Source organism: Erpetoichthys calabaricus, chromosome 11 (assembly GCF_900747795.2).
Source record: "Erpetoichthys calabaricus chromosome 11, fErpCal1.3, whole genome shotgun sequence".
Classification (NCBI taxonomy): domain Eukaryota; kingdom Metazoa; phylum Chordata; class Cladistia; order Polypteriformes; family Polypteridae; genus Erpetoichthys; species Erpetoichthys calabaricus.
Genome location: NC_041404.2, coordinates 54,341,721 through 54,365,903, shown reverse-complemented (window position 1 = coordinate 54,365,903; position 24,183 = coordinate 54,341,721). Strand labels below are relative to the sequence as shown.

The 24,183-nt window shown below is 40.8% G+C and overlaps 1 protein-coding gene across 1 annotated transcript in view; it reads left to right on the top strand.

Moving 5' to 3' along the window:
* The first annotated feature begins 2,251 nt into the window (after positions 1–2,251).
* Positions 2,252–24,183, top strand: part of gria1a (glutamate receptor, ionotropic, AMPA 1a) — a 421,062-nt gene continuing 399,130 nt past the window's right edge. The window contains 3 exon segments of the mRNA XM_028813093.2: positions 2,252–2,831; positions 2,833–2,848; positions 3,502–3,636. Coding sequence (XP_028668926.2) covers positions 2,766–2,831; positions 2,833–2,848; positions 3,502–3,636 — 217 coding nt within the window. The 5' untranslated portion in view covers positions 2,252–2,765.

Genomic DNA, 24,183 nt, shown 5'->3' with positions numbered 1-24,183 from the left:
ATAGATAGATAGATAGATAGATAGATAGATAGATAGATAGATAGATAGATAGATAGATATTAATTTTAGTATAGTCAGCAGGATCACATAGATAGATAGATAGATAGATAGATAGATAGATAGATAGATAGATAGATAGATATTAATTTTAGTGTAGTCGGCAGGATCACATAGATAGATAGATAGATAGATAGATAGATAGATAGATAGATAGATAGATAGATAGATAGATAGATAGATAGATAGATAGATAGATAGATAGATATTAATTTTAGTATAGTCGGCAGGATCACATAGATAGATAGATAGATAGATAGATAGATAGATAGATAGATAGATAGATAGATAGATAGATAGATAGATAGATATTAATTTTAGTATATTCGGCAGGATCACATAGATAGATAGATAGATAGATAAATAGATAGATAGATAGATAGATAGATAGATAGATAGATAGATAGATAGATATGAATGGCACTTTATAATAGATAGATAGATAGATAGATAGATAGATAGATAGATAGATAGATAGATAGATAGATATGAATGGCACTTTATAATAGATAGATAGATAGATAGATAGATAGATAGATAGATAGATAGATAGATAGATAGATAGATAGATAGATAGATAGATAGATAGATAGATATGAATGGCACTTTATAATAGATAGATAGATAGATAGATAGATAGATAGATAGATAGATAGATAGATAGATAGATAGATAGATAGGAAAGGCACTATATAATAGATAGATAGATAGATAGATAGATAGATAGATAGATAGATAGATAGATAGATAGATAGATAGATAGATAGATAGATAGATAGATAGATAGATAGATATGAATGGCACTTTATAATAGATAGATAGATAGATAGATAGATAGATAGATAGATAGATAGATAGATAGATAGATAGATAGATAGATAGATAGATAGATAGATGGTATCTATGTCAGAATGGTTGAAGACCTCATTGTTAAGTTATTTTCAGGAGTTGTTCAGTTGTTTTCAAATCTGGGCCTCATCGGCTCTCTATTTCCTCACCACTTCACCACCTAATTTCTAATGTGTGGTGAGCATACTGGTGAAAGAATGGCTGCTGTTACATCATCCAGGTGGATGATGTATATTGGTGGTGGAAGTGGAAGTGGAACCCTAAGGTCTATCTATGCAAAGCTCTTTGAGTAGGCTAGAAAATTGCTATATAAACATAATTAACTAGCTGTGCTACCCATCTAAGATGGGCTGAAATCTAAATAATCAACATAACGTTACTGTTTGCAATGCACCATCTATAAAATGTATTTTTTAATGCATGCTGTAATAAAATGCATTGCATTTGTCATGCCAACAAATGGTGCATCACAAACATTTGTAATAGTAAAATGCATCACTTCAAATACTGTTTGGCATGACAAATGCAATGCATATGTCTTTGTTAAATGTTACTTGGTATGGGATTTATAGAAGCAATGTTAATATCTGTTATATCTTTTGGAATGACAGAGACATGACAGTCGAATAGATACACAGATACACAGAACTTATCCTTTTATTAATGTGGATCAATTAATTAATTAATTAATTAACAGGCCCTACGACACTGCACATAATTAATTGGGCTTAGAAAATGGTATGGTGGTATTGTATCAATGTATGAAAGACTCTATACAATAGATAGATAGATAGATAGATAGATAGATAGATAGATAGATAGATAGATAGATAGATAGATAGATAGATAGATAAACCCCCAGATGGTGCTCTGGCTGGAATTTGTCCCCAGGTTTCTGGATCAACTGCCTTAGAATTCATATTTAGAACATTTGTAATGAACCGTTTTGATCTTCTATAGATGTGGCTCTGTGTTCCCCCCACCCCCAAATATTAAACAGCGGTGTCCAAGCTGCGATTAAAGTTCATGCGCGTGTAACACTTGTTGAAAATGTCACTTGTCTATTGCGGTGTTTGGCCGTGCACGGCTTTAAGTTAATGACGCATTGGTTTAACTGCTTAGCTCACAACGCTGCATTGTGCCAGCCGGAGTGTGTATTCCTCCGCTCTTCTCCGTTAATCGTATAAATATTATAATATATATGTATGTACATATTTCTCTCCCTATCCTTCATCATATAGCTCCTTCGGCTCCTCCGCGCCGCTTGCTGCCTCCTACACGCGTACTTCGGCTGTTCTCGGCTGAAGGGCTCAACAGGATGCTGAAGATTTCAAGCGGTGGTTTAATGGATAAAAGTGACAAATTAGCCCATGGTGGTCTAATACCTACTAAATCATTAGACACACACGCACACGCAGACACGCATAGATCGAGAAGCACATTGTGTCGAGTCTCCTTCTATTGTCTTTTTATCTCTTGCATACACCCCTGGACTGCTTATAAAACAGTTAAATCGTATGCAACAGAGGTTTAATAGAGATGCCAGCGAAAGCAATAGATGGCGAGGCGCGTCTGGTGTGAAAACAATCGCTGAGGGACAGATCTGCAAATATTGTTAATTCTTATGGCTTCCACTCTCTGGGGAACGATGGAAAAAAGGAAATGTAGTCGCGGATCTTAGCAGCCGAGGACATTAGCATTAACTGCCACCAAGAGTGAAGGGGTTTTCAGTGAGCTCAGTTAATCCTGCTGTCATTTGCTGTTTAGGCAGCGTTGTAAGTGCACCGAGACTCGAAGAGAGAAAAACGGCAGATCTATGATTGGAATTGAGCTTTTTCTTCGCCAATGCAAAAGGAAATATGCAGCGCAGTTTTGCGTTCTTCTACACCAGCTTTCTGGGGGTGGTTTTTAGGCTTAATTTTCCAAAGTAATATAAACATAGGTGAGTAAAAGGCTTCTGAAAAAGGGGGAGCTCTTTGAATTTGCGCTTCGCCTTGCGGTGTCGTTGCTGTCGCCGTTGCCGTGCCGGGTGTGCGCATATTGTTTCCCAGCGCTTGTCTTTATACAGAATATGCATGTATAAGTCCAATGTGTTATTTTACTGTTATTTTTATTGTGATACTTTAGTTCTTCGCTTCATCATTTGGACTCGAGTGGAGTGTTACGATGGGTTGAATAACACCTGACCCAACAAAGAGATTCATATCTATGAATTATTTTCTTTTCGTAACAATTTTAAAGAACACATCTAAAGCGCTTTCCCGAATTCGCGATCTTTTACGGGAGCGCATTGCCGAAACGAACCGTCTTGTCTTTTTCAGCGATCACCTGTTATGCTCCGCTCCGATTGAGCGCCCGGTTGCTGCATGTGAAAGATATACAAAAAGATACAATAAAGTTCATTTTTATTTCTTTCAACATGTACCTATTTACAATAAAATACAGTGTGTCGAAGAATACTTTGTCTTATCCGATATTCTGAATACTTCCCTTTGTTTCTCGGTTTCGGGTCCAGCTGTTGGTTTTCTAGAGCGATACACATTAACGCACCTAACCTTTTCTATTATTTATTCATATTTATTATTTTTTTTCCAGGGGGTTTATTTCCCTCCGATTCCCACGAACATGCAGCATTTCGATTTGCAATGTTTCATCACAAAGAAAACCCCAAACTGCAACCCCAAGTGGATATGGTGGACATCAGCAATAGTTTTGCAATGACATATGCGTGTAAGTATTTTTACCCCCACCTGAGTTTATGGGGGGTGGTGGGTTGTTTGGAGGGGGTTGCATGTCCTTATGCAGTTGTTGTTGCTGCTGATGTGTTGCGATGGTTTACACACAGTTTTGGTTCTAACATATACGCATAACCTGCATTCTGTATTCACGATTCCGTTAACTTTTTGGGTGAAATGGCATTGTGATTAGATTTACGAGCCAAGTCTCACACTCACACGTACACGTACACGAAGCTTTTTACCGGCCGCCTGATGTAACCAGCCCGATTGTGTTACTGAATTATGTAAATGCCGAGCAGCTGCGAGTTCTCCTAATTGCCAGTGGATTTGTACGCAATTTGCTGCTGCTGCTAACAGCTCGTTTATTAGCATAGCTGGGACAAGGTGCTGGTGGCGCGGCTGGCCTCTGCTGCGCGGGCACGTCTGGCGGGCACGCGCCGCCGCGCTTTCCGCTATAGCACCCGGGCTAAATAAAGACTGCGATTATTGCAGTTAGTTCGAGGTAGCAGTTCTGGTCGTCTTCCACGCCTTTTTGCTTTTTTGTCTGGTTGGGATTTTCAGTTAGACTGAATCTGTTTTATTACTATGGGCACACTGCCAAAAAACGTTTTTAAATTCTATCTATCTATCTATCTATCTATCTATCTATCTATCTATCTATCTATCTATCTATCTATCTATCTATCTATCTATGTGTGCGTGTGTGTGTACGTATGACTGTAAAATTGAGACTCCCGTTTTTGACCGAAACATTTAAAAATGACTAAAAAAAAATCGCGTCTAGCATGTAATGGTGCAGTAAAACAAGAACGCGGCCACGTTTCACTGAACTGCTCCATTGGCCACTTCGGAATGGTCAGTTTTACATTCCATGTCTTCTTGGATGGCTGTGGTCGCTCATCGCGAGCTACTTATTCGGTGTAAATTGCTCTTCCATCTAATTCAGTTCGAAACAATTCGAGAAAATCTTTCATCATCTTCTTCCAGTTTTATATAAGATAACATTTTCACTCGATTGAATAATCACGCTCTCTGCGCTTAAATTGAAGCTCGTGGAAGGCTGGAGCCTGTCAAAGCAGCGGTAATGCAAGGCAGGAATCAGCGCCGGATGAGGCTTTTTATCATTAAAGCACTTCTGAGTATGAGAAAGGCCCAATAAAAATTTAATTTATAATGATTTTTATTATTATTTTTATAAGCATGGGGCATGTTACAAATAAATAATATACATATATAGATACATGTGACATGTCACCTGCTGAAGCTCCAATTGGAAAAATAAAAGAAACAGAACAAACTGGGTCTCAAATGATATAAGTCGCCTTATAATAAAAATAATTATTATTATAAGCATGGGACATGTTCCAAATAAATTATAGATAGATAGATAGATATAGATACATGTGACATGTCACCTGCTGAAGCTCCAAATGGAAAAACAAAAGAAACAGAACAAACTGGGTCTCAAATGATGTAAGTCGCCTTATTAATATAATAATAATAATAATAATAAGCATGGGGCATGTTCCAAATAAATTATATATATATATATATATATATAATATATATATATATATATATATATATATATATAGATACATACATATATGTGACATGTCACCTGCCAAAGCTCCAATTGGAAAAACAAAAGAAACAGAGCAAACTGGGTCTCAAATGGCGTATGTCACCTATTTATTATTCTTAGTATTATTATTATTATTATTATAAACATGGGGCATGTTCCAAATAAATGATTATATATATATATATATATATATATATATATATATATATATATATATATATATATACTGCGGTGGGTTGGCACCCTGCCCAGGATTGTTTCCATGCCTTGTGCCCTGTGTTGGCTGGGATTGGCTCCAGCAGACCCCCGTGACCCTGTGTTTGGATTCACCGGGTTGGAAAATGGATGGATGGATATATATATATAATATGTGTGTGTGTGTGTGGACATGTCACCTGCCAAAGCTCCAATTGGAAAAACAAAAGAAACGGAGCAAACTGGGTCTCAAATGGCGTAAGTCACCTAATTATTATTCTTAGTATTATTATTATTATAAGCATGGGACATGTTCCAAGTAAATGATTATATATAATGTGTGTGTGACATGTCACCTGCCAAAGCTCCAATTGGAAAACACATATTATTATTATTATTGTTGCCCTGAATAAAGGCATCAGCCAAATAAGAATGTATTATTATTATTATTATTTACCTAGCATTTTAAAATCCTGTTAAGGGTGGCATTTTTAGCACAAGGCAGGTGCCAGTCACTGCAGGGCCAACTGTTACACACGTCACCACACCAGTTAGCCTAACCTGCACATCCTTAGAAATGTCCTGTGTGTGGAGGACTTAAAAGTCTTAGAGAACATATAATCAAGATGGGATTTGAACCCAGGACTCCCGAATCTATAAAGCAGCAGCTCTGATCACTCAGCTCTTTTGCCACATTTGCTCCTGCAAATAAGCGTAGCTAACATTCTCAAGTGTACTTAATACCAGTTAAGGGTCATCACTTTTGTAGCACAAGGCAGGTGTCAGTCCACTGGGAAGTCTTTCTATCATTAAGTGCTTGGAGCTGGGGAATGTGCTATATAAATAAGATGCATTATTTTTATTATTATTATTATTGTTACTACTTTCTCCTGCAAATAATGATACCTAACATTCTGAAATATGCTTATTCCAGTTAAGGGTTGTTTCTTTGTTACAAGACGGGTGCCAGTCTGCTGTAGAGCTGCCTAACACACACACAAACACACGCACACCAGTCAGCCCAATCAGCACATCTTTACAAATGCTAAGGTGTGGGGGGGGGGGGGGGGGGGGGGGGGCGGGGGGGGGGGGGGGGGGGGGGGGGGGGGGGGGGGGGTGGGGGGGGGGGGCGGGCGGGGTGGGGGGGGGGGGGGGGGGGGGGTGGGGGGGGGGGGGGGGGGGGGGGGGGGGGGGGGGGGGGGGGGCGCTGGATGAATCACAGAGACACAGAAAGAACATGCAGACTGTATGAGAACAACAACCAGACATGGGATTTGAACCCAGGATCAGTGAGACTGCAGCACTGACCACTGCTTCTACAAACCATCATTTTTATTTTATTTAATGCTGAAGCCATTCATTTGTGCCTCTAAAAATAAAGACACTTCATAAGTTTTCCTTTCAGGATTCTCCCAATTTTCAGCGATCTGCTAAGGATTTATTAACTCATAATTGAAAAGAGCACTGGAGTGATTTTGTGTGGTAACATGAACCCTTCTGGTTAATTGCCACCTTTTTTTTTTTTGTGTCTTTCTCAGCCTGGTGGCACAGCGTTTAGCACTACTGTCTTTGCAGCTCCCAGTCTGAACTCAATGTAGAAGCTGCATGTTCTCCCTATGTCAGTGTGGATTTTTCTCCTTTTTTTCCTTTTTTTATTCTTCTCTTCTCTGGTATAAGGATGGCTCTCTTTTTCTTTCCAAACACAACTGAAGTCCATTTTTTAAAACAAGTGGAATGCATTTCGCTGCTGTTGCGGCTCAGTGCACACCCACTTTCGCCGATGGCTGTTGTGTTCGAGTGCCACTCTTGTAAGTGATCTGCCATCCAGACCTGCAGGGCATCCTCTGCTCTTGTTTGTTTCTCCAGGATTTACACTTCGTATTGCGGATTTTGGTATTTCATTGAGGGTAACCTGTTACCCCCACCGCGTTCCCTAATAATTTGTTCAGTGAGTGCACAGCTTTGTGATAAAATGGTATGGTGGTCTGATTTTGGGGGTCTGTTCACAGCAGAGGCATAGCCAGGAATAGATTTTAAGGTGGGTATGGGTAAAAAAAAAATGGTGTTCTAGTTTTTAGGATGATATGTAAGGGCAGTTTTCCAAAAAATACGTGTATTCATAGTGTTGTACAAAAATACTCAATTAAATAACTTAAGGTTCTGTTAACTGCCTAATGACTGACTAACAATCAGCTTACACATACACTGTATCACCATCTTATTTATTTATTTATTTGTTGAAAATTCAGTAAACAATTACAATTTCACATACCACAATCATACCAAAGGAGTCAGTCATTTTCCAAACCGCTGCATCCTAACTACAGGGTCACGGGGGTCTGCCGAGCCAATCCCAGCCAACACATGGTGCAAGGCAGGATCAAATCCCCGGGCAGGGCACCAGCCCACCACAGCCAAAGGAGACATAAAATAACAAATACCCAATCAATTACAAAATTCAACGGAAAAGTTCATAAATGGTGAACTGATTGGCTGGGCCTACGGCCAATCAGGGTGGGCCTGGTCCAGCTGGGCCCACCTTTCCCTACGCCACCGGTAGACAGTCATGTTGTTTCTTCCATCCATTTTGGGTCCATTTCCACCTCAGAAACAGTTGGGTCTTACAGAAAAGTCTTCAAAAAATTAAAAACCTTCAAGTGATGCTCCTCTCCTCGTAATGAGATATCCTTGCGTTGAAGCTCATTATGTGTCATCCTTTTTCATTTTTGCTGCTTCTCTGTTATTTATTATTTTGCATGGCATTTTAATAATTATTTCATTTAGTATGCAAATGTCTGCAAAATATTCCAATTTAAATTGCCTTACCGTATATATATATATATATATATATATATATACTATATATATATATATATATATATCCATCCATCCATCCATTTTCCAACCCGCTGATATCCGAACACAGGGTCACGGGGGTCTGCTGGAGCCAATCCCAGCCAACACAGGGCACAAGGCAGCGGAACCAATCCTGGGCAGGGTGCCAACCCACCGACAGGACACACACAAACACACCCACACACCAAGCACACACTAGGGCCAATTTAGAATCGCCAATCCACCTAACCTGCATGTCTCTGGACTGTGGGAGGAAACCGGAGCGCGCCCGGAGGAAACCCACGCAGACACGGGGAGAAACATGCAAACTCCACGCAGGGAGGACCCGGGAAGCGAACCCAGGTCCCCAGATCTCCCAACTGCGAGGCAGCAGCGCTACCCACTGCGCCACCGCTGCCGCCCATATATATATATATATATATTATATAAATATAAATATATATATATTAATATAAATATACATTGTGAGGGACGCCAGTGTCCTTACCCGGCTGGGGACGCCCTTGGGATGGAAAGACAGGAGGAGACAGCTTGTATTAGTGCTTTGTCTCCTCTGGGACACTAGATGGCAGCAAGCCCAGGCTCAGATTCCCACATGGGTGCCCACAGGGCCTGCTGGGTAATTGTAGTCCTGTTGGGTCCCTGTGGGAGCCACCAGGGGGAGCTGCAGGATTGGGAAGTTCCTACATTATGGGGTTTCTACCTCGTTCCAGGAGTGCTGACAGAGCGCGTGTGTGGAAGTTCAGGAGCACTGCCACCCCTCGCATCATTGAGTCAGAGTCGAGTGGAAAGTGGATGAAGCTGGTGAGGAGGAGTGCAGGAGGTAGTGAGAGACCAAGAGAAGGAAGACAAAGAGTGTGTTTATTGTGCTCTACAGTGCTTATTGCACATATGTGTGGCTGTGGTGATGGTGGGAAATGCTTCTTGAGAAGAGTTTTCCCCAATTAAAGACTCTTTGGGCTTTTACCTTGAGTCCGTGCCTGTTTGTGCTGGGCATTTGGGGAAGTTGGAGCACCCCCTGGTGTCCACAACATATACCTACTTTCTGGTTGGTGGGCTGTATTGTTTATTTGAGCAATCTCTCTGGAGCTGGGGGTGCAGGTTACTGTACCTGGGGGGATTTAGACTGTCCATGTGTGATACTAAGTTTTTGGCAGCATGGTGGTCTGGTGGTTATAGTTGTTGTCACACAACTACCCGGACTTGGCTTCTTATGGCAGCTCGGTTACTGTATGTATGGAGTTTACATGTTCTCCCTGTGCTCTGATGAGTATCTGCCAGAAGCTCCCATCATCTTCTCTCCAGTTCCTAAGGTCTTCACTTTGGGTTACTTGAGTTGTTGTCACAGATTTTAGTGACTCATCCTGTGATTCACTGGTGTCCCCTCCCTAATGTTCCGTGCGGAGAGAATGGACAGGTGTGTGTAAGGAATGAACGAATAAATGAACGACTGAGTATCCAGTTGAGAGCAGTGGTCTGCTGCAGAGGTTCATGATCTCACCATGGAATCAACTGCCTCGGCTTCTTCTCTCTTTGTCGCTGATGCTCTTCTGTGAGTCCTCGCATTCCTCCCACATCCCAAAGATGTGCTTGTTAGGCTGATTAATGATTCAAAACTGATTCTCTCGGAATGGTGGCATATTAAGTTTGTCCTGGAATGGACTGGCGCGCTGCCCACAGCTCTACAGGTTACCATGCTGTACCCAAAGCTGTTCGGGCAGACCCTGCACCATGGCGACTGTAAGAATGGCACCTAGGGTGGTCAGGGGGTGAAAAAAGTGGAATCAGCCGACAGTCACGTCGAGTCTGTGAACTCCTTACACCCTGCTGTCCTTTGATGTGCGCAGCTCAAATGAAAACCAGCACATCTGAATGAGCAAATGCCGTAACTCAGGTGCTCTTGTGTGGGTGCATCCTATAAAGTTAAGGGGTTTGTCTTTGTAATAGTTTCTGGGTCCCTGTTCCTTCCTAGAGTTTATGCAGAGCCTTACTGTCCATCAATTACAGAGTATTTGATGCTTTTATCAATTATACGGTGCCTTTCACACCATCATCTCTATTATTATACAGTAGATTTTAATCCATCTACCTCCATCTTTTAATTATCTGACGCTTACCTCTGTCTCTTAGCTTTCATACCTTTGTCTCTGTTACTTGTATTGTAAGTGTCATGGGGCCATCTCTATTCTTAATTCTATAGTGCCTTTCATACCTCTGTCTCTGTTAGTTATTTATTATCTTTCATCCATCTGTCTTTTATTTTGTAAATATTGTGGTGTGTGGCCGGCTAAATATTCCGGCCATCACCCCCAGGCCGCTAGGTGGAGCTCTCCCAACAGCGTGGACGTTCCCCGAATTCCAGCAGGGCCTCATGGACTTTGTAGTTTATATGCACAGCCCTGCTGGATACCATGGGGACCACGAGGAGTTGCTGTGGGGAGGCTGCCGGACTCTTACTTGCCCTATAACCCGGAGGTGCGTCATGATCACATGACAAGAGGAAACGACGTGCTTCCGGGTTGAAGAAAAGAGTTTTTTATCTGACCCGGAAGTGTTCATGATCACATGGACAGAAGGGAGAAACACTTCCGGGTCATGGTCTATATAAAGGACTCTGGGAAACCAGTACACTGAGCTGAGCTGGGAGGAAAGGTGGTGAAGTGTCTGGGAGTGTGGAGGATTGATTATAGTATTGATTAGTGTGTTTATTGATTTATGAGTATTGTGGAGTGGAGGGTGCTTTGTGCATGTTATTGTCTAAATAAAAGTAATATTTGGACTTTTACCTGGTGTCTGGAGTCGAATCAGAGAGTTCAAGAGGACGACAGCGACCTCAATCTGTCACAATGTGTAATGCCTCTCATACCTCTACTCCCCTTAATTGCATAGTAGATGCATAGTATACGTGTTTATCTCTCTATTAATTATATAGCATATTTCATAAGATTAGCTAGATATACTTTAGTTTTACCCAAGGGGGAATTAAAACTTTATAGAAGCTCAAGAGAAGAAAAAACTGTATTTAAATAATATTTAGATTATATTTATAATAATAATAATAATAATAATAAACAACAACAGCCAAACACACATAAGTAAGTTCCTTCCCAACTTGCCTGGTTCATACCCCTGTCTTTATTAATTATATATTACCTGTCTTGAGCCTATTTCTATCTCTTGACCATATAGTGTCTTTCATACCTATGCCTTTATTAATTATATTGTACCAGTCATGAGTCTGTCTCTGTCTCTTAATTTTATAGTGCCTTTCATACCGATGTCTCTATTAATTATATATTACCTGTCTTGAGCCTATTTCTATCTCTTGGTCATATAGTGCCTTTCATACCTCGGTTTCTATTAATTATATAGAACCTTTCAGGTGCCTGTCTCCGTCTCTTAATTCTGCAGCGCTTTTCATATTGTCTTCTATTAATGACATAGTATCTTTCATCTATGTTTTATCAGTATTAATTATATTGTATCTTTAATCTTCTGTCTCATAATTTTATAGTTCCTCTCACATATTTATTTCTTAACTAGTTGTGCTAGCTGTTTAAGATAGATTGAAACCTAACTAAACAACATGTACCTGAACATACAATGCATAGGTCTCTCTTTTATGACATTGGCTATGGGCTTCGTAAAAGCAGTGTTAATGATTATAATGCTCCTCTTTGGAATGAAAGATGTATTGCATTTTATTACTAAAAGTGCTTGTTATGCACCATCTGTTGGAATAAGCAACACAATGCATATGTCTCTGTTATATGCCATTTGGTATGACATTCATAAAGGCAGTGTTAATGTTTGCAATGCACCATCTGCTGGAATGAAAAACGCAATGCATATGACTATGATCTATGCCATTTGGTATGGAATTAGTAAAAGCAGTGTTAATTTTTGTGATGCGGCATCTGTTGGAATGACAAAGGCAATACATATGTTTCTGTTATATGCCATTTAGTATGGGATTAGAAAAAGTAGTGTTAATTTTGTGATGCATCATTTGTTGGAATGACCAAGGCAATGCATATGTCTCTGTTATATGCCATTTGGTATGGGATTAGAAAAAGTAGTGTTTAATTTTGTGATGCATCATTTGTTGGAATGACAAAGGCAATGCATATGTCTCTGTTATATGCATTATATCCTATTTGGTATAGAAGCAGTGTTAATGTTTGTGATGTGCCATATGTTGGAATGATAAAAGACATGCATATGTCTCTATCATATGCCATTTGGTGTGGACTTCATAGAAGCAGAGTTAATGATTGCAAACTGCCATATGTTGAAATGAAAATTACAATGCATTTTATCACTAAAATAATTTTCATACACCATCTGTTGGAATGACAAAGGAAATGCATATGTCTCTGTTATATGCTATTTGGTATAGCATTCATAAAAGCAGTGTCAATGTTTGTGATGTGCCATCTGCTGGAAAGACAGAGATATAGCAACTGGATTAGCACACAGAGAGACACACAGACACTTATCCATTTATTAGGATGGATTATACACTGCCTTTCCTACCTCTGTCTCTATTAGTTATCTAGTATCTTTCTATTTCTCTTAATTATATTGTGCCTTTCATATCTATGTATTATATATGGCCTTTCAGTTTATCAGTTTTACCATTATAGATGTAGTGAGATATACTTGAAAAGAAAGCCATTATGTGGCAGTAATATAAAAATGAATGGACGCGTGCATCAGACTGCAAGTTCGGGTGAGTTTGTATGATGCTATGCGTGCTACGATGTTTCTGAACAAGAATTTTAACCTGAAATGTGCACAGTAACTTCATGTCATACTTTAAGTGTCTTCTTCTTTTGGTGTTAAAGATCAAGCAAACAGCTTGTCTCAAATAGTTCCCGATGTTCCTACTCATCCAAACTTGGAGCAGATGTACAGAGATGGGCTTCTCCTTCCAAGTCAGGTTTTGACCCTCAGCGACCATCCATTAGTTGAAGTTGGTTTGAGGCGGTTGGGTTATGTTATGGACTTGTGATCTTTGAGTGAACAGGATATGATACTGCAAATGTGTAATGAAACAGGAGGACAGGGCAGCATTTAGGTCACCGGGTTCAATTCCTGGCCTTCTGAATTGCTAGATGGAGTGTGCGTGCTCTCCTTGGGATTGAGCTCTGCTTTTCTTCCTTCATCTCGGTAGTGGTGAGGCTAGAGCCAGTATTACATTACGCCACTTCTAGTTGTGGGATATGTCTGATTTGCCTGACAAGACAAAATCAAATCTTTATGAGGGGGCGAGATGTGGATTCGGTGGAGTGAGTCGCTGGGAATGTCACATCAGGTGACCTCCTTGATGGGAGCCCACCGTCGACCGCCTGCAATTTGCTAATATAACAGGCACAGCTGCACGCCTTTTTCTAAAAGCCAATAACATGCTGCCTGACAGAGCCGGAGTTGTACAAAGGGTTATTGGGTACGGTGAGGTTCAGCCACACCCTCGGCCCGGTTTCCTTTTTATTGATTTTGTTGTAGAATGTAAAACATGAGACATCAGACAGATGAGGCTCCCTCCAGTTTTCAAGGTCCAAAACACCCGCGTGGTCCTCGTTCTTTGTCACATTGAACTTTTGGATGAGCATTCATTGGTTGTCAGCTCTCATGCACACACGAGCCTACACTTAAAACTACAGACAATAATCAAACCATTATGAGTGGGCGAGACGTGGACTTGGTGGAGCGAGGCACTGGGAATGTCACGTTAGGTGACTGGGTTTACAGGAGCCCACCTTCGACCACCTGCGATTCACTAATGAGACAGGCACAGCTGCACGCCTTTTTCTAAAAGCCAATAACATGCTGCCTGACAGAGCCGGAGTTATACAAAGGGTTATTGGGTACGGTGAGTTCAGTCGCACTCTCGGCCTGATAGCCTTTATATTTATTTTGTTGTAAAATGTAATAATTCGCTAATGTAACAGGTGTCTAAAATACTGCGTTTAATTATTTAGAGCTTCACCAAATCCTGATATCATTCATTACGCAGCATGTCTTCCTGTTGTCTTTCCCAACTCCGTTTATTGTGTTAATGTTATGTCGTCAGTGTGAGCCTCTCCTGGTGTTCGTTACTGTAAGAGGAGGAAAGCACGTTGCTATTCTCTGTATAGTAGAGCTCATTCAATTATTTTAAAACGCTTGAGTGAAATATTTTGTACGTGGCAGTAATAGTAATATGATACCTAAATACAGGTTAGTAACTAAGGGTGGCAGAGCTTTCAGTGTGATAGCCGCTAAAATTTGGAATGCTCTTCCTCTCAGCCTTTGTGAGGGAAAATCTACTGTATTACTCATTATAAACTCCTGTTAAAAACACATCTTTTAATGAGTATTCTTCATTTTCTTGTATGTAATTTCTACTGTCTTCTTAATGTGTTTATTGAATTGTAAAATGTCTGTGAGTGTATGAAAGGCGCTACATAAATAAAACATTATTATTATTATTATTATCTTTGTAGATAGATAGATAGTTAGATAGACAGATAGATAGGAATTTTAGTATAGTCGGCAGGATCACATAGATAGATATTTTAGCATAATAGGCAGGATAGATAGATAGATAGATAGATAGATAGATAGATAGATAGATAGATAGATAGATAGATAGATAGATAGATAGATATGAAAGGCACTATATAATTCATTTATAGATGTGAAAGGTACTATATAATACATATAGATATTAATTTTGTCATAGTAGGCAAGATAGATAGATAGTTAGATAGATAGAAACTTTATTAATTCATCCATCCATCCATCCATTTTCCAACCCGCTGAATCCGAACACAGGGTCACGGGGGTCTGCTGGAGCCAATCCCAGCCAACACAGGGCACAAGGCAGGAACCAATCCCGGGCAGGGTGCCAACCCACCGCAGGACACACACAAACATACCCACACACCAAGCACACACTAGGGCCAATTTAGAATCGCCAATCCACCTAACCTGCAAGTCTTTGGACTGTGGGAGGAAACCGGAGCGCCCGGAGGAAACCCACGCAGACACGGGGAGAACATGCAAACTCCACGCAGGGAGGACCCGGGAAGCGAACCCAGGTCCCCAGGTCTCCCAACTGCGAGGCAGCAGCGCTACCCACTGCGCCACCGTGCCGCCCCACTTTATTAATCCCCATACTCCAGCAGCAGCATATTGATAAAAAACAATATTAAATTAAAGAGTGATAACAATTCAGGTATGCAGACAGACAAAAACTTTGTATAATTTTAACGTTTGCACCCCCCCCCCCCCCCCCCAGAAAAGGTGGAACTTAAGAGTCCCATAGTGAGGGGGAGGAACGATCTCCTCAGTCTGTCAATGGAGCAGGACGGTGACAGCAGTCTGTCACTGAAGCTGCTCCTCTGTCTGGAGATGATCCTGTTCAGTGGATGCAGTGGATTCTCCATGATTGACAGGAGTCTGCTCAGCGCCCGTCGCTCTGCCACGGATGTCAAACTGTCCAGCTCTGTGCCTACAATAGAGCCTGCCTTTCTCACCAGTTTGTCCAGGCGTGAGGCGTCCCTCTTCTTTATGCTGCCTCCCCAGCACACCACCGCGTAGAAGAGGGCGCTCGCCACAACCGTCTAGTACAACATCTGCAGCATCTTATTGCAGATGTTGAAGGACACCATCCTTCTAAGGAAGTATAGTCGGCTCTGTCCTCTCTTACACAGAGCATCAGTATTGGCAGTCCAGTCCAATTTATCATCCAGCTGCACTCCCAGGTATTTATAGGTCTGAACCATCTGCACACAGTCACCTGTGATGATCACGGGGTCCACGAGGGGCCTGGGCCTCCTAAAATCCACCACCAGCTCCTTGGTTTTGCTGGTGTTCAGGTGTAGGTGGTTTGAGCCACACCATTTAACAAAGTCCTATACTCCTCCTCCTGCCCACTCCTGATGCAGCCCACGATAGCAGTGTCGTCAGCGTAGCGAACAGTTTTGAAAGTTTTCCTATTAATTTGGGTTACGTGTTAATGTGAGCGTTCAATGGCTTTTCTACATGTTTTGTCGTGAATAGGAGGAACTGCAGCACTTTAAACATATGTTCCCTCAGCTTTAACATTTCAGGTATGTTATCTATCCATTATCCAACCCGCTATATCCTAACACAGGGTTACAGGGGGTATGCTGGAGCCAATCCCAGCCAACACAGGGCGCAAGGCAGGAAACAAACCCCGGGCAGGGCGCCAGCCCACCACAGGCCACACACACACACACACACACATACGCCTGTTCATTTCTTTTTGTGTTCTCTGTTTTAACATTTCAGTTCAGCCTGTTAATAAAAAAAAGAAATAAATAAAACATCGAGAAATAAAGGAATCCATTGTGCTGGCATTGCTCCTCCTTGGCGGTTTGTATGGCACATTACAAATCGCAATGCAGAAGCTCCGAGTGTTAACCGATGTCAAAGCCAGCGCGCAGCAGTAGGCATGTGCAGTGGAGACGGGTTACGCTAAGATGATATAAATGAAGGTTACAACTGAAAAGCTGCGCCAAGCCTTTAGCGCCTCTCTCTCTTATCCTTCGGTGGATGCACAACATTTCTTTTCTTTCTTCGTGTGAAGTTATCTTTACGAATGGGAGGACTGCTACTCCGGTTCTCCATTTTGCTTTATCTTTGACTCACGTAGTTTGTTGTTCGGCCCATTGACTTCTGTTTCCTTAGTTTTGTTTTGACTTCTCCATTTTTGACTCTTTGCCTGTGTGATGCCACTGTGGATACCAGGGGCACACAGATCTGCCCTTACCCGACACAGGCAGGCAGAGACACACGCTTTTACCACACAGTACACGATTTTATGACTCTTCCTCATGGGAACCACTCCACTTCACTTCCCACCATTACAACATTGATCCAAATTACAGTTTAACGCACAACAGGTCGTCTTCTTCTTCTTTCCACCTCCTTTCCCATCTCTGATAAGCTGCGTCTTCTTCCTCCTGATTCTCGCCCCCAGATTACCAGTTTCTATCGCCCTTTAAATAGGTCCTGGAAGTGTCCCTGGTAATTCTTTGGCATGACCTGAAACCACAACCAGGTGTGATGGAAATCCTTTGCCGGACTCTTCAACTCCCCAACCGGGCCGCATGAAAGTCTCACTCCCAGTCTGTGCTGGAGGAGCCTGTGGTGATACAGCTGACCAGGAGAGTTGTCTCCCAGTATCCCAGGGGAGGTAACGCCTCACAGATGCTCTCTTTCTCCCCTGGTCCTTCCATCCCACTGGTGTCCTAGCCACACAATGACAGTGGACACCCATCACACCTGCTTTTGTCTTCTCCAGCACTGATCATCTTGCACTTGCATATCTTCAGTCCCAATAATCCCCGGAAAACCTCAAAGTGTCCTTAATGCTTTTGAATTGATGGCCTGACCCCTGTGCCCATAATATATTATTAAATACAGAGAGCCAGCAGATGCCTAGGGTGGCAAAATTTGGGGGAGTCTTTTTATATAAACTCATTTAATCAAGTGAAATGTCACAATTTTATGCTCAGGGACATTGTAACAGCATCATAGGCCCCCGGGCAAAGTAGTGCATTGGGGCCCCTGTTTTGATAGCAAAATAGAAAAATACATAAGCATAAAAATATCGTGGACCTCTATGCTCCTGGGGTCCCTGGCCAGTGCCCATTGTGCCCATACGTTATAACAGCCCTGTGTATTCTTGTTGTAGTAGTCAGTGTAATAATAAAAATAATAATTACAGTATATACATTTATATAGTGCTTTTCTCACTATTCAAAGCACTTTACATAGACAGAGGGGAACATCTTCAATGACCACCGATGTGCAGCACCCACCTGGATGATGCAACAGTAGCCATTATTGTGCCAGTATGCTCACCACACTTTAGTTATTAATTGGCGAAAGGGTGACAGAGATAATTAGCTAATTAATGACAGGAGATTATTAGGGGGCCATGATGGGCAATTTACCCAGGACTTTAGGATAAACCCTAACCTTTTTTGAAAGATACCTAGGGGTCTTTAATGACCACAGAAAGTCAGGCCCTCCGTTTAACATTTCTTTTGAATGACGGGTGACATTTTTACAGCACGGTGTCCCCGTCACTGCACTTGGGGCATTGGGATCCACATTCAGACCCCTACTGGCCTCACCAACATCTTTTCCAGCAGGCTTTGAACTTAAAACCCTGAGGCTGTGGGTTTAAATCCCACCACTGATACTGTGTGACGATCAGCAAGTCACTTCACCTACCTGTGTTCCAACAGCAAAGAAAAAAAAAAAAAGAAAGAAATTAAACCAATTGTATCTCAAATGTTGTAAGTTACCTTGGACAAAAGTGTCAGCCAAATAATCCATCTTAACAAAAGGATACATATGTTATGCTATATTAACACTGCTTTTACAGATCCTGTGCAAAATAGTGTATAACAGAGACATATGTATTGCCTTTGTCATTCCAACAGATGGCGCATAATAAACATTAACACTGCTTTTACAAATCCTATGCAAAATAGCATATAACAGAGACATATGTATTGCGTTTGTCATTCCAACAGATGGTGCATCATAAACATTAACACTGCTTTTACAGATCCTATTCAAAATAGTGTATAACAGAGACATATGTATTGCCTTTGTCATTCCAACAGATGACACATCATAAACAGTAACCCTGCTTTTAGAAATCCTATACAAAATGGCGTATAACAGAGACATATGTATTGCCTTTGTCATTCCAACAGATGACACATCATAAACAGTAACCCTGCTTTTACAAATCCTATGAAAAATAGCATATAACAGAGACATATGTATTGCGTTTGTCATTCCAACAGACGGCGCATCATAAACATTAACACTGCTTTTACAGATCCTATGCAAAATAGTGTATAACAGACACATATGTATTGCCTTTGTCATTCCAACAGATGACGCCTCATAAACATTAACCCTGCTTTTAGAAATCCGATACAAAATGGCATATAACAGAGACATGTGTATTGCATTTGTCAGTCCAACAGATAGTGTATCATAAACATTTGTACTACTTTTAAAAAAATCCAGGCCTCAAGTACCCCCATTGCAGTTTACAGAATGGGGCGTGGTTAAGCATTGGTATAGTTAAACATTTAACCCCACCCCTAATCCACAGGTGACCCTCCCCTTTCTGCATGCTGGTAATGACATTTATTAGACTACAGACTACTCCTGGTTGCACATGTTTAAGATTAGGGTTGTGGGTTGGACATCTGACTCAAATAGTGCTGATTGTCATGAAATGACAAACATATAGTGTTCATCATATGTGTGCAGGTCACAACTTTCCTGTCTAGCTTGGAGCTCGGCAGGACACAAATGTGTGATGTCTGTGAATTAAATGTTTAATTCTGAAATTGTCTGGACATTTCCTGTTCCACATGCTGCAGAAAGTACCCTCTCAATGATATGTAATATAGATACAAGCACTGCATTTGTCATTCCAACAGATGGCACATCAGAAACATTTCCAGTAATGTATTTTATTACTACAAGTGTTTATGGTGTGCCATCTGTCGAAAATCATGTAGTAACAAAATGTATTACAAAATACATTCCAATAGTTGATGCATTGCAATCGTTAACACTGAGGTCTATATTGATTGTTTAGATTTCAACCATCTTAGCACAGCTAGTCTCTATGTAAATAAAGACATTTGTACATCCGGGGCATCTGTGCCCTTGCCAGAGTGTGATGAGTTCAGGTATCATTAAGAAAGCAGCAATGTCTGATGAAAAAAGGCAAGCAGCCAGAGTAAGATAGTGAACCGTGTGGCATGTAAGTCTGTGCATCCGGGCATCACATTGTCCGTCCGGCGTCCACCACAGGACTGGAATGTACAATGACGAAAAGCCTCAAGAAACACAAAGAAACTGAGACGTAAGATGCAATTGGTGAACAGACTTTCATAAATGAGTGGCGCGATTGAAACAGATGGACGTACCATTGTGCACTTAAGCCTGTTTTAAAAAGAGAATGCTTGGCTATGCTAGTAAGTCATAATATTGATAAAAGAGAATACGTTAAAATATGTAACTTCATCTTAATTAATAAAAAACACAGATGAGCTCATCTGACTCCTGTTTCAATGCTGCCATTTCTTGAAATCTTGTGGACAACACCCTAAGGAAAAACTCCAGTCTAGTTAGTATACAGTTTATAACAGTCACCTATATAATGATCATTTGGAGACTACACTGATATCCCACCACTAAAATACTGCAGGATGAGAGAAATCCATCCATCTATGTTCTTAACTTGCTTATCCAGGGCAGATTTGCAGGGAAGCTGGAGCCCATCCATCAAACATCAGGTGTAAGGCAGGAACAATCCCAGGACAGGGTGGGAGACCATCACAAACATGCATCAGGGTCCAGTTTAGCATCGCCAGTCCACCTGACCCTGCATGCCTTTGGACTTTGGGAGGAAACCACAACCAACCAACGGGATAAAGGTTCTCATAAAACAGTTATTAATAAGAGCAAAAGAGCGATATTTATCCAAATGCAAAATAACAAAGGGTGACGCCACCACATTAAGATGAGACTTCCGCGTTCGCCACGGTTCAGTGCACAGAGGATGATCGTTTGCTTCAAGAGCGGGGCACCAAATTTGTTTCTCGGCTCCATTTGTCACTGCGTGCTTAAGCAAGGCAGCACCATTAGATGGCGATGTTTGTCGCTGAAACGTGACAGGAGAATTTAGGAGTCTGAGAGCAGGCGGGCCGCTTCTCTTAGCCGGACCAAAAAACTGTCCTTGTCTGCTTTATTTTTTTTAGCTAGTAAGATGCCATGCATCTCTTCACCCACCCTGATTACACAAATTTTATTTCTGGTTTATGAGGTTCACACCGATAGCATGTCACTCGAGTCAGATAAAGTGTACAGTATTGCCATGTGAATATTCAGGCGGAGGAAATTCTGCAGTTGCTTGTTTCATCATAACAAAGAAACAAAATTAAATTAAAATGAAATAGATAGATAGATAGATAGATAGATAGATAGATAGATAGATAGATAGATAGATAGATAGATAGATAGATAGATAGATAGATAGATACATGTGAAAGGCACTATAAGATAGATAGATATGAAAGGCACCATATGATTGATTGATAGATAGATAGACGTGAAAGGCACTATATGATTGATAGATAGATAGATAAGAAAGGCACTGTATAATAGATAGATAGATAGATAGATAGATAGATAGATAGATAGATAGATAGATAGATAGATAGATAGATATGAAAGGCACCATATGATTGATTGGATAGATAGATAGATGTGAAAGGCACTATATGATTGATAGATAGGAAAGGCACTGTATAATAGATAGATAGATAGATATGAAAGGCACCATATGATTGATAGATAGATAGATGTGAAAGGCACTATATGATAGATAGATAGATAGATAGATAGATAGATAGATAGATAGATAGATAGATAGATAGATAGATAGATGTGAAAGGCACTATATGATAGATAGATAGATAGATAGATAGATAGATAGATAGATAGATAGATAGATAGATAGATAGATAGATAGATAGATAGATAGATAGATAGGAAAGGCACTGTATAATAGATAGATAGATAGATGGTATCTACATCAGATTGGTTGAAGACCTTAGTGGATAACTATTTGTAGGTCTCTCGGCTCACTATTTCCTCACCACTTCACCACCTAATTTCTAATGTGTGGTGAGCATACTGGTGCAAGAATGGCTGCTTTTACATCATCCAGGTGGATGATGTATATTGATGGTGGTAGTGGAAGTGGCTCCCTAAGGTCTATGCAAAGCTATTTGAGTAGGTTAGAAAAGTGCTATATAAATGTAATTAACTAGCTGTGCTACCCATCTAAGATGGCATGAAATCTAAATAATCAACATAGATGTTAATGTTACTGCTTGCAATGCACCATCTATTGAAATGTATTTTGCAATGCATACTGTAATAAAATGCATTGCATTTGTCATGCCAACAGATGGTACATCACAAACATTTGTTATAGTAAAATGCATCATTAGAAATCCAATACAAAATGGCGTATAACAAAGACAAGTGTATTGCATTTGTCATTCCAACAGATGGTGTATCATAAACATTAGTACTACTTTTAAAAAATCCAGGCCTCAAGTACCCCATTGCAGTTTGCAGAATGGGGCGTGGTTAAACATTGGTATAGTTAAACATTTAACCCCGCCCCCAACCCACAGGTGACCCGCCCCTTTCTGCATGCTGGTAGTGACATTTATCAGACTACAGTGGTTGTTAGGGCGATACGCCTGGTTATACATGTTTAAGATTAGGGTTGTGGTATGGATGTCTGACTCAAATACAGATGATTATCACAAAATGACAAACGTGTAGTTTTCATCATTTGCGTGCAGGTCACAACTTTCCTGTATAGCGTGGAGCTCTGCAGGGCACAAATGCATGACGTCTTTGAATTAAGTGTTTAATTCTGGCTATGTCTGGACATTTTCTGTTCCACATTCCTCCGGAAGTACCCTCGCAATGGTATGTAATAGAGATACAAGCACTGCATTTGTCATTCCAACAGATGGCGCATCAGAAACATTTGTCGTAATGTATTTTATTGCTCTAGATCAGCGGATCTCATCCTTTAAGTATTTGCAACCCGAGTTTTCATAACAGTTTTAATCGTGCCCCCCCTAACGTTTTTTTGAAAGGAGCCCACTAATACCAATTTGTTCTTTTTAATTAATGATATATCATAGATGCATATTTTATTATACCGACTTAACTTTTATCAACATTTATCTAACTCTATATTTATTTTTCTAGTATCAGAATGTAGTTTAAGTTAATTTGTTTTGGTTTCAACAGATGTATTTTTCATATTTTCGATTCTTGTTTTCTTTTTTTCACATCTTCGCGCCCCCCATTTTTGTTACTTTGTGCCCCCCCCCCCCCAGGAGGGGCCGCCCCACAGGTTGAGAACCACTGCTCTAGATAATAATAATACTCTCTCCTCACAATTTTTCTCACCACCGCACTGCACTCCTCCGCTCGAGTGTTGCTCCACATCCTCCCAGCTCTCAGTCTCTTTTATTAAGGACTTGGGAGTACTTCTGGTGCCAGGGCCACTGCCCAATGGAAGTCATATGGAATTCCCATTTATTAGGGAGTGCATCTCCCTGCAACGCCCCCTTGTGGCACCCACAGTCCCTAGCAGGGCTGTGTTGCCGGACTACATTTCCCAGCATGCTCTACTGGTTCCGCACTGGGAACCGCCATCCAGGGCCAGCTGCTGTCTGGCATCCTGGGAGTGTAACGTATCCCTGCAATGTCTTTTATAACCGATGGGTTGTCCGTTCATTCCCTTCTGGCCATCTCTTCTAGGTCTGGCTCCATCCCCTCTCCTGGCCGGGATGCCTGCCGACCCCATGTGTCATTTGCAATAATTATTTTAAATCACTTTAATTTAATCATTTTGAGGGGCTGCTTCTGAGTTCTGATTATTCCATTTCTTCTTTATGCTGATGCGTCTTGCTGTTTTTGTAAAGTAATAATATTGTCCAGTAAATATAATTATGTATTTAAATATTTATTAGTAGTTTGGAGTCCCTGTGAGGTTGTTTTGAAGTTGGCCTCGTTTGAGCTTAAATACAACACGGTGGTGGATCACAAATGCCTCAGACTCAGACAGAATGACAAACCCAATGTTTTTTAAAAAGAAAGAATATTTGAACATTTCTGGATTTTTTTTAATTGTGGTGCAGGGCTTAGTAATATTAGTGACTGGTGTTGATATCAAATTTCAGCTTGTTGAACCTTGAAATGTGCCCTGCCTTCTTTATAGATTTTGAAGTACTTGGTGGATGAGTGGAT